The 12,086-nt window shown below is 31.5% G+C and overlaps 1 protein-coding gene and 1 long non-coding RNA gene across 2 annotated transcripts; one reads left to right on the plus strand and one right to left on the minus strand.

Annotated features, from left to right (window-relative positions):
- Positions 1-3,915: 3,915 nt before the first annotated feature.
- Positions 3,916-6,347, plus strand: LOC101267722 (uncharacterized). Its single transcript, XR_011210918.1, has 2 exons — positions 3,916-4,279; positions 5,743-6,347. It is a non-coding gene; the product is annotated as an uncharacterized lncRNA (long non-coding RNA).
- Positions 6,348-6,649: 302 nt separating this feature from the next.
- On the minus strand, positions 6,650-10,312 carry LOC101267426 (adenylyltransferase and sulfurtransferase MOCS3). Its single transcript, XM_004244049.5, has 11 exons — positions 9,951-10,312; positions 9,764-9,856; positions 9,547-9,602; positions 9,343-9,407; positions 9,190-9,264; positions 8,963-9,041; positions 8,575-8,613; positions 8,359-8,467; positions 7,892-8,010; positions 7,273-7,389; positions 6,650-7,173 (listed from the first exon to the last, which is right to left on the minus strand). The coding sequence occupies exons 1-11, from the start codon at positions 10,195-10,197 to the stop codon at positions 6,790-6,792; spliced, it is 1,383 nt and encodes a 460-aa protein (XP_004244097.1). The 5' UTR covers positions 10,198-10,312; the 3' UTR covers positions 6,650-6,789.
- Between the last annotated feature and the right edge of the window lie 1,774 nt (positions 10,313-12,086).

Here is a 12,086-nt window from a genome sequence, read left to right on the forward strand (position 1 = left end):
AGGAAATGTAAAATATTTTGTTGGAAGTATTGCCCTTAGAAATGAGTCTTGCAATACATGAACCCAAATTTAATCGAGCTTACATATGAATAGATAGGTAGGGTTTTTTATTTTTAAAAAAATAACATTCCTTCATAGACCAAAATCGACAAAAAGAATTTGAAGTTTTTTTTAAAGAGAAAAAACAATATTATCACTCTTTTGTATGGTCACCACACATATAAATATAGCAACAAGGAAAAAGTGCTTCAACTTTTTACTTACCACGACAAAAATAATATTTGTGAAGGAACTAATTAATACAAATGGACAACGTAAAGATAATATTATTTTGGAGGCGAATTTAAATTTTAAAATTTATGTTTTTTTTATAATTATCTCAAAATAATATAGTGACAATTAGGTTCATAATCATCAATATTTATAAATATTTAGTGAATTCTTTACTATATATATAAGCCACGTAACAAAAATTTATGATCTAGAACCTCTACATTACAGGTTATTTGCTATACATTTATGAAGAATTACATACTATTATTTTATAATTAATCTAATAATATGATTTACTTTTTTAGATAATTTATTGGGAAATATAATATTGTGATTAGGAGCGTAGTCAGAATTTTGCCACCGTTTTGCTTGAATGTTATAGTGTGTCAAGAAATCACTTACTAATGCAAATAAATATAAGTCCAAAGTACTAAATTCCAATATTAATAAGTACAAATAGATCCTTAACAAAGCTAACGATGTTATGTTGCTATCATCACAGAATAAAACACAAATACTAGTTGCTCATAAAGTTTGAGAATTCAATAGAAAGCTTGTTATGGGGATAGATCGAAAAAAGATATAAATATATTATTAGCCAGCATATCTTCTTGCTATTCCCAATACGAAGATCGATAATTTTCTTTCCTTCTATTCATCATATATTTGGCTTTGATCATGTTCGATACAAGTCAGAAAATAGTTAAACCTCCTTAACTATAGAATGCATAGAGCTCACTAATTGAGATTTCATTATCTCAAAAAAAAAAATTGCATATTTTTTCCTTTTACTAAGGATAATATTCTGAAAAGTATATTTTTTTTAGAATAAAGTTAAGCATATTTTCCTTTTACTATTGTGGAATATCGAATAAAGTATTAAAAGGTATGAAGAATAAGTTTACCTTTCAAAAATGTCAATTCAATTTTGAGAACAGTTATATAACTCAATTGACCCATAACATATATTGTACCATGCTTTGGAGGAAGCAGAATTACAAAGTAAAAGTTTGATTTTGAAATAAATAAGATTTTTCGACTCTTTAAGTAAAGATTTCATATTTAAATTCTTCTTAACTAATTATACACAATATAATTTAAATTAATCGGATCAAAAAATCTTGTAACCAATTAATTAGACAAAAAAAAGCAGGTTTAACTCATAAAATGTGCAAAAAACATACATGACTACATATATAATATGCTAGGTACTCCCCAAAATTACGATATACAATTAAAAAAAAAAACATTAATTACAAACTAATTCTTAAATTCTAAATCCAAAACTTTTTCTTTTATATAAATGTACAATGTACCAATACAATATTGCTGCTTCGAAAACTTCTATTTTTGATTGATAAATTAAATACAATCGTGTTACCTTAAAAAAATAGAAATGAGAGTCTGCATACATCCTTCCTCCTGAGGCTTAGATCTTATCAGTGAAACTACATAATTCTATTGATGAGATTGTAAACATTTTATCAGGCTCAAATTCTACTTAGGATATTACGAGAACATTTAAACTTTCTCATACCGATTAATCTAATTATTTCTCCTCTAGATTAAACACAAATCTCACTCTTTTCAATGATTCAAATGATGCTTCTCTTTGCATTTTCAATTGATTGTAAAAATTACCAATAAATATCTCAGCTTTATTAAACAACTCCTCCCCACTAATCTCCTCTTCCTCCCCCTCCTCCTCTTTTGCTTCACTTCTATCCTCACCACTCCCAATAAAAAACAAACTTGGTGTGGAAGGACATTTTTGTAATTTCACTTCATCCTTCACAACTAATTTTGTGACCCCAACAATTCTCTCACAAACACATTTTTCAACCAATTTAGGAGCAATTTTTTGTTGTTGAGGAGAAAGAGAAGGAGGACTATTTTTGTCATCATAATTTTGAGATTTTGAGAAAAAGGTAATTAGGCCAGCATCAACTCCTAATGAGATAATTAGAAGATTAACTATGAAATAAAGATAAGGAGTTCTTTGAGATGAAGATATTAGAGGAGTAATTAGCACAAGTATAGCTATAAGTAAAAGCTTTAAAATTTGGGATTTCATAATCTTGTCCATGTAGAATGGAAAAAATTATTGATAATTTTGAGAAATGAAAAGTGTTTTATGATTAAAAAAAAATTATTTCTAGTGAGATTCAAACACGTGAACACCTTAATACCGACTCTCTTGGTGATGGTGTTGGAAGGATATTGGAGATGGCTTTGATATTATATAGAGGTTGACATACAAGGGGTAATATTAATGTAGGGGCCTGGCCAACTTCATATTTATAACAAACAAAAAATAATGAGTGAAAAAGGGTATTATAGGTATTGTCTTTATCATATTTAGAGTCTTATCAAGTAGGTGTTTGAAACATGTATATAGTTAGGTGATATTTAGTTCTAGTATTTAAAATCATGTTTGGGCTTACATTTATACTACCTCCGTCTACTATTAATTGTTATATTTTTTATTTATAGAATTAAATTATAAAAATTTTGACGAACATTGTATAGTATTTTTCGTATAACTTTTGAATATTTAAAACTTTTTGATTTATAATATCGAATTAATGTAATATAATTTAACTTTAAAAATTAATCAAATTAATTTTCGAAAAACTTAATATAATAAATAAAAACAAACGGATGGAATTGCTTTAGTATGAGTTTTTCTCGAGTCGATCAAAGTTTATGTAAAACAAAATCTATGTACACTATATGCTTTAATATGTTTTCTTGAGTCAATTAAGGATTATCAAAAATATTTTCTTTAGCTGTCAAGATAGAATTAAAATTTACATATACTATATACTTTAATATGTTCCTTTTTTTAATCAATCAAAATTTTATAACAAATAATTTTTTTACCCGTCAAGATAATGATAAAATCTGCGTACGGACGTTTTATGAGAGACAAGAGAACATGCAAGAAAGGCAAAAAAAGAAACACAAGTCAATTAAAAGGTGAAAAAGAAAATATTTCAATTCTAATTGGACAACTATTGATAAGGCAATATTCCCTCTCTTTTTAGGAGAAAAAGGTAATGCGGTAGTTTCTTGCTTTTATTTTTGGAATAATGCCCAACTACCCCTCAACCTATGTCCGAAATCTCAGAGACACACTTATACTATATTAAGGTCCTCTTACCCCTCTGAACTTATTTTATTAATAATTTTTTACCCCTTTTTAGCTTACGTGGCACTATCTTGTGGGCCCAGCGATGGTTGACTTTTTTTTCGAACTAGTGCCACGTAGGATAAAAAGGGGTAGAAAATTACATATAAAATAAGTTTAGGGGGTAATAGGACCTTAGTATAATATAAGTGTGTCTCTGGAATTTCGGGCATAGATCGAGGGGGTACTTGGGTATTTTTCCTTTATTTTTTGTCCTTTTATTTAGGTTAAGTAATTATCTTAATCAAAGTTATGAAAATATAATAAATTAATAATCATAAATATCAAAAAATTAAAATGATGAATATCAAATCAAACTAATTTTTTAGTATTTTAATTTTTCGGTTTCAATTTGAATTTTGATATATGTTTTTGCATTTTCAATATTGCGATTTGATTTTTAATATGTATATTTTCTTTTATAGTACTTTAGTTTTTCGATTTTTTGAGATATATTTTGCATTTTCAATATTTCAAATTGATTTTTAATATGTGTATTTCTTTTATAGTGTTTCAGTTTTTCGATTTTAATTCTATTTTTTGAGATATATCTTTGCAGTTTCAGTATTTTGATTAGATTTTTCGTATTTTTTGGTATTTCCATTTTAACTTAAATATATTAAATTATAATGTATATGAGTATTATATTAATTATTACTAAATATTAAATAGGAGTAACAAATCTTATAGGCAAACAAAATACAAAATTAGGTCACCGCTGTCCACTTTTCAGCAATTAGTAGTGCACCGCAGCACTTCCCGCCGACCGCCGCGACCAGCAGCAGCCAGCTAGCGGCAGCGACCAGTCTAGATACGGTATTTAATTTTTCTTTTTTGTTTTTTTTTTGATTTTTTTTTCTTTCTGATTTGTGTTAATTGTGAATTATAAAAAAAAATTCATCATAAACAATTTCATTGTGTTTAGTGAGCATAGCTGATATTGAACTTTACAAATAAATTTGTATATTTTGGTTCTGCAAATTTATTCTGAATTTGTGTCCGCACTGCTTCGTTTTGCGAGAAAAATATACTTACACTTGGTTGTATTTTAAGAGGAATATAATGTTTGAATAGATTGTATTGTTATGCGTAAATTTCAACTAGGTATGGTGCACAATTACTATGAAAAAGGTAGAGTAAATAATAAAATTGAATTATTGAATAATAAAGTTTAAAAAAATATTAAGGTAGCAATACGATTACGTGAATAGAATTTTGAGAGACATAAATGTTGTATTTAAACTAACAATACAATGAGTAACAACCATCCAAACTAGGTGTTAATGTGGCCGGAATCATCGCGTAACGAGATCCTCCCCTATAATCTCTCTCCAAGCTCTCTTATAAATGAAGGATTATAATGTGAGAAAACTTCGATTTTCAGCTCAATTCCTTTTAAAGGTCTAAACTTTTTATATCTTAAGGACTTAACTAAACTGATTTTTTAATGACTTTAACTTCTAATTAAGATCATAACAAAGTTCACAATATGATTATGATGACTTCTTAATTTGTTTTATTGTAGAAGTATGCTATTCTAACAAACACCAGTAGTTAAAAGTTGAGTAGGTAGCGATTTGTTTTGAATGAAGCTTCATGCTTTTATTAAGTTTTGAATGTTGATTTATAAAAAAGATAGAAAAAAGAATGCTATATACATTGTACATTTTGTGTTTTAATCCAAGCGTTGTGTATCCTTATATCGAGTTTGTATACAACCAAGGAAACAACCATTGTCGTGTATCTTTGGCTAGCACAACTCCATTCTCTCTTATTTCTGTGGTCTATTTTGTAACGAGTAGTATGACTCGGAGAGCCTGGAAAGAAGTCAATTGAAATGTATTCACATATAGAGCTTGTTGAGAAAGAAAGTATCTTTTTTCTCTTGTGTGGACGTCTGATTTATTTTTTTCGGTTGAACGTTGCCAAAACCTATTCTTTTGGTTAAATATTGAGGGTGTTATTGATTTGCTTATTTGGTTTTCTGCTTCTGATACTATTCTAATGTATGTAGTGATTTAGTGGTATTTGCTAAGTTAGCCTTTGACATCTCTTTGCTGTTGCTATTCCTTTTTTAATTTGCTCGGAAAGTAATGCTTTTCTTTTTCAATCGAAACAGTATATCTTGCTAGAAAAATTTGGCCATTCAACCAAAATATATTGGATTGAATTATTAGTTTGTGTTATAATTGGAAGGGTTTTGTGTTGAGTCTTGCCAAGTTTTGATCCCATTACCTTGTGTCAAGTAGTAGTTAACAACTAACGTCTCACCGTTTCAGGTTTTCTTCTCCAAACAATCTTTGGTTAAGCATCGATGAGTTCTCAGGCCGTTACTTCAAGTGAGGACATTTTTGACTCATCGTTGAATCTAGAGGACATTCATTACAAAGAAGGCTACTCGGTAGGCTATACGGATGGCCTAAATTCTGGTAAAGATGAAGGCAAACAGGTAGGACTCAAAAAGGGTTTTGAAGTAGGCGAAGAATTGGGTTTTTACAAAGGTTGTATTGATGTATGGAATGCTGCTATCTTAGTAGAGCCAACCTGTTTCTCATCTCGAGTGCAGAAAAGCATCAAACAGATGGATGAATTGCTCAATAAGTACCCCTTCTCTGACCCAGAGAACGAGTCTGCTACCGATATTATCGACTCCCTGAGACTGAAATTTAGAGCTATTTGTGCAACTCTGAATATTAAACCAGAGTATGATGGGTACCCCAAAGCCTCTGGGATCGATAACTCCGGTTTCTGATTGGTCTAAATTAGTCACTTCCTTTGTAGACATATAAATTTGCATCAAGTTGGTAAAAGAACTGTCATTACATATATATCAGTGTTGAAAAGATTCATGCCAGATATTATATGTATTTGCTGGTTTTAAATATGTCTGTGTGCGGTCGTGTCTATAGATATCTATCTATATATTGTAGTTCCAGGATGATTTCATAGATGATCACTCAACTTTTATTTTATTGTTTATCAAAGTGACTCAACCTTACTCAAATATCACATAAAGTCACTTAAAAAAAAAGAATTAATGACAAAATAAATATAGGGACCTAAACAAAAAGCTAGGAAGATTTATTCTCTAGACGGTATACATAAATTATATACATATTATACACCCATCAATTTTTTTTTGATACAACATATTAGTGATACTAAGGAGATAAACACCCATGATAATAGTAGGAGAACCAATCATTGAGTTTAACACTAAATAAAATCTCTATAATAAGAGTTCAATCAGAAATATAAATTAAGCTTTTGATTCAAGGGGGAAAAAATTTAAGTGAAGAATAAATGACAATTTTATAGGTATATAGTTAGTAGGTAGGGAACTTTGGATCCACGTTGTGAGTCCATGACTCTAAGCCCCCTATTATATCCTTTGCTGAAGTAAAACCCAATTTGTGAAGCAATTCAACAGCAACTTGTGAATCATTGCCTCTTCTGCATATTACAAACAGAGAAGTATTTGAACCATTCTCTTTATTTACCTCTTTTTCCAAGGCAGCAGATATTTCAGGCAATCTACCTTCCAACGTCGATAGAGGTATGTTCATAGAGTTGGGAAGTGAAACAATCTTATAGTGATGACTTGGTCGAACATCCACTAATATATGTGCGTCTCCTTTCCTCACTTTCTCATTGTACTCTTTGGTGCTAATTCGATCATCTGCTGAAAGAAAGTTCAACTTCAATGGAACCTGAAACCATCATGAGTTACGGGATGATGAGTTCTAAGCTACGTCCTCATTTGCATACAGTTTTAAATACAATTGAGAAGTTGTGAAAATGAAATGCACCGTGGATAATGGAGTTTGAGTAAACTTTTCATAATCAAACTCCGAAAATGTCTGCCTTGTCAGTACTGCATCATCTCCACAAGCTTCGCACTGCAATGACCTTCCACGTAGTTTGACCTAAACTTGTGAGAGAGATGATGATTTCAGATGTTGACAATGCCAAAAGAAAAATAAGATAGGTAGAGCAACATGGGAAAATAAATAAATATTGAAAGAAGATATTCCAAATAAATTGATACATGTGCAAGAGATTGTGGAAGTCCTAATTAATTACTAGTACAAGACATGTATAGAATAGATGTAAAACACATGTATTGCAAGTACTTGTGGGCTAGCTACTTCGAAAAATCTTTTATTTTTTTCAATAACGATTGCAGATATCATCTGCCCTGTAATTTACTTTTTTTCACATCCTACTATCGATTTAAAAGTTTATTGGCTAATTCCAAAAGGATTTATCAAAAGAATTATTATTATACCTCGCCTTAGTTTTACCTAATTTCATTTTTTGCTCACTGCTTATTTCAGAATGCAAAAAAAGACTGCAACATATCCTCTGCTCAGAAAGAATAAAGAACAAAGTGACAGCAAGTATGAGAAATTAGAATATCAAACACACATTACGGAACCGGCCTGACAGCGCATCCAAAAGAAGCATTCTTCCGGAGAGTGGTTCTCCAACCAAGCTAGCAACCTTTATGGCCTCTAAGGCTTGAAGACATCCAATAACACCTGGAACTGAAGTGAATGGAAAAATTAAAACTGAGAGACGGATCTAATGTAATATCACGCTGACAACACCATATGTTTCACAATTGAACCCTACAAATAATACACAGAAAACAGTTGCATTTCCCAAAAATTCCAGGTTTGACATGGCATCAATTCTTTCCTCTCCTAGCTCTACCATTGTTATAAACAAGATAAGTAGACTGAACAAATACACAAACCATAGTGAGAACTTTGTTTCGGAAAACTAAGGAAATTTCACATAAGAGATAAAATATGAGATAATCTAAGGAATCCAGACACTTGTTGAAAAAGGACAGTAGATTAGATGGTTATTTTGAGAAAAGAACAACGTACCAACTCCAAGTACACCACTATCAGCACATCTCTGACAAGCATTTGTGGGTGGAGGAGTTGGAAATAGGCATCGATAGCATGGACCTCCATTGTAATTGTAAACCGTCAGCTATACAAATCATTCAGAGTACAGAGTTAGTTACCAATAAATTTGAAGTTTTAGGGACACACAAAAGCTCCAGGAATGATGAATGATGAATGTGTCAGGAATGGTACCTGCCCTTCTAGTCCTAGAGCAGCTCCAGATACAAGAGGCTGTTAATACGAGTAAGCCAGTTATCAGAAAATGGATCAACATCCAAAAACGAAACTCATAAATCAATTTCATACTAGCACCATGAGATCACTGTCGGTATGTACAGGCAAAAATATTCCCTACCACAGTTACAAACATCATACCAGAACATTAGCATGGCAACTTAAAAGTGAGGTAATAGCTATATGAAAAACCCTCCTGTAAGCTTAAGCACGAAAGATCGAAGGAAATATTATTGCATAAGAAGGCAATTGTATAGTCTATAGCATTTCCGTATCCAGCTTTCAGTAAATATCACAGTACCAGCAGAATTTGTATAAAAAGATAACATCACAAGAAACAGCTAACCTTCCCAAGCACAACACAGCAATCATTGATCATGTAGCGGCTTGGAGCATTGTCTGTTGCATCTACTACCACATCATATCTGAGAGAGATCATTAAGCAAAGAAATGTCAAAATCACCGCTCTACGGAAGCAAAAGAGGAAACTGAACCAACAAAAAAACATCAAAAGAGATGCATATAGGAAATATATCATGCAGCCATATATAAATAGGTGTTACTAAACCATACTTGCTCACAATTTCCAAAGCATTGGACGTGCGGAAGGCTTCTCTGTGCTCCACAATCTGAGTGGAAGAGTTGATCCTAAAACGAACAAACAAATAAATTAGAACATTAAATGCAGGTTCAATGCAAAACAACATTACTCTATCTGCGACTTACGAGCGACAAGTAGCAGCAGCTGACTCTACTTTTGACTTTCCAATATATGCTTCAGTGTGTATTATCTGGAGCACAATGTCAACACCATAGCCAATTAACTTATTAACAGAAACAGCAAAAATCTCAAGATCACTTGACAAAAACAGCATGCATCAAATTCAATAGCCCGTGCATACAACACATAGCTATTGATCGAAAAATTACCTGCCTCTGAAGATTGTTAAGTTCCACTACATCATGATCAACTATACCCATTCGACCTGCAAAATACCATACGAAAAACGTAATTCTCAACAGCATTGCATAGTCGAAAATTCCTTTTCAAAAAAAAATAAATAGTTACTACAATGTACGGCTCCATTCACTAACTTCAAATTCTGAATTCGAGAGCAAAATATACGAATTCAGTTACATATCTAACCAACTCCACAGGCAGCAAGATATAGCAAAGCAGGTGATCCTAAACCTCCAGCTCCAATTACCAAAACTGAAGATTTCAATAGATTCGCCTGACCTATTTCAAGCAATAAATCTCAATTATTAAACAGAAATAGTTAATTATTCAAGTCAATTAACTATCCTCACTGCAAAATTGAACTGAACCGAACCTTGAACGCCAAATGAAGGAAGCAATAAGTGCCGACTGTATCTGTAAATCATATCGGGAGATAAACCATTTGAATTGCTCAAATCTCCATTTGAAAGCGGCTGTGGACACACTGTACTTGAATTGACTTCAAGTTGATTAAGCTGCGCTTCGAGAGCAGAAATTTGTTGCTCTATATTTCTCTTTTTGGACTTCAAGTGATCGATTTCCTGGCGAATACGAGTTGCTTCCACGCCATTGAAATCCATTAATAGAAGCTAAGGAAGAATATGAATATTGTTGTGCTGTCGAAGAAGAAATTTTGGCGTTGGTGAATACAGGGACTGACGATATAAACGCACGTTAATAAACCCTATCGACCCGATTTCCCTCTTAAAAGTGGTCAACTCTTAGGTTAAGTTTTTCAATGTACTTGGTCAAATGAAATTTAATTATTAAAATTAAGAAAAATGGTTTTAAAGAAATATGTTTACATTCTAAGCTTTAGAAAAATGGTTTTAAAGAAATATGTTTACATTCTAAGCTTTGTTGTGTCCTCTTATCGTTGATTGATTTAGTTTGATTTTAAAGCTTATTGATTTATAGATAAATTAGATCATTAAAATCTAAAAAAGTAATGTTGTTAAGTAAATTTAAATTATTTAATTACTTATCATAGTTATAGTTTGTAACAATTATCACTTGTAACTAATATTATGTATATGGACTGACTTCGAATTTGTATAATTAATCCCGTTTATATATGTATAATTCATCATAATATACAAATATATATGTAGAATATACAATTATCTAATCGATATATATATAATTCACCTCCTCCCACTCTCTGCCCTATCTTGCTCGCTTATCTCCTCCCTCTCCCTCTCTCACTCGCTTATCTCCTCCCTCTCCCTCTCTCACTCGCCTTTCTCCTCCCTCTCCCAATCTCGCTTCCCATATATACAAATATATATGATAATATACAATTATCTAACCGATATATATATATATATACAATTCACTTCTCTGCCACTCTCTGCCCTCTCTCGCACGTCTCTCTCTCAATCTTGCTCTCCACTCTCCTCCCTTTCCCTATCTCGTTTGCCTCTCTCCTCCCTCTCCCAATATCATTTGCCATATATACAAATACATATGTATAATACACAATTATCTAAGCGATATGCATATACAATTCACCTCTCTCCCTCTCTATGCCCACTCTATCTCGCCTCTATCCTCTCTCTCCCACTCTATGCCCTCTCTGTCTCGCCTCTATCCTCTCTCTCCCACTCTCGCTCTCTTCTCTCCTCCCTATAGCATATAGCTACTAATTATAATTATCAAATTATATCTATGTAGAATAATTAAACTATTTTTAAATAGGTATATGTAAAAGTTCTAAAATATCAATTTATGATTACTCATTATTATCAGTTCAATTAGCTATATAGATTTCAAAAAATATATATATAATAGAAATAGGATGACATCAAATAAGTTGATAAATTATTTTTGCTCAATAATCATTGGTATTATACAAAAATTGTTAGGAAAACACGGACAAGCACAAAAGTATATATAGTAAAAGTAATAGAAATAAAATGAGAAAATAATGACACCAAGAATTTTACGTGAAAACCCTTCTGAATAAGGGAAAATACCACGGGCCAAGAGGAGCAACTGATATTACTATAGTAAGGAATTTTACACTGTGTAGTCACGAATACAACACTCAATGTGACTACTACACACTCAAAAGGAACAACACTCTTTTGATTCCGTCTTACTAAAATATCGCTCACACTCTATTTTTCTTCACAAACTATTTTTCTTGTATAGTCTATAGAATACCTCACTTTGCTCTCAAAATGGTTTTTCTCTCTAACTTGGTGTGTTCTACAAATAAGCAAGAATGCTCTATTTATAGAAGGATAAAATCATACCTATGTCACTAATGACATATGTAAACATAACAACGTCAAAAATGATTGCAAATTTTACCAATTTGCCAACTACCAAATCTTTTCTTTTCAACTCCAATTATTATTCATTTTTAACAATTGTTTGTACCAATTGAATAGCTAAAGTTGACTAAAACAATGGGATGGATTCAACAAAAATAATCGAGAATTTATGATATAGTTAAAAATAAAAA

Source organism: Solanum lycopersicum, chromosome 7 (genome assembly GCF_036512215.1).
Source record: "Solanum lycopersicum chromosome 7, SLM_r2.1".
Taxonomy (NCBI): Eukaryota; Viridiplantae; Streptophyta; class Magnoliopsida; order Solanales; family Solanaceae; genus Solanum; species Solanum lycopersicum.

Bases quoted from the DNA above. Each gene is read 5' to 3' on its own strand.
- LOC101267426 (XM_004244049.5), bottom strand. From the start codon at position 10,197: ATGGATTTCAATGGCGTGGAAGCAACTCGTATTCGCCAGGAAATCGAT. The intron at 9,603-9,763 runs GTTAGATATGTA...GGTATTTTGCAG, and splicing joins TCTTGCTGCCTGTGGAGTTG to GTCGAATGGGTATAGTTGAT. The intron at 8,468-8,574 runs GTACCATTCCTG...TGATTTGTATAG, and splicing joins CTCTAGGACTAGAAGGGCAG to CTGACGGTTTACAATTACAA.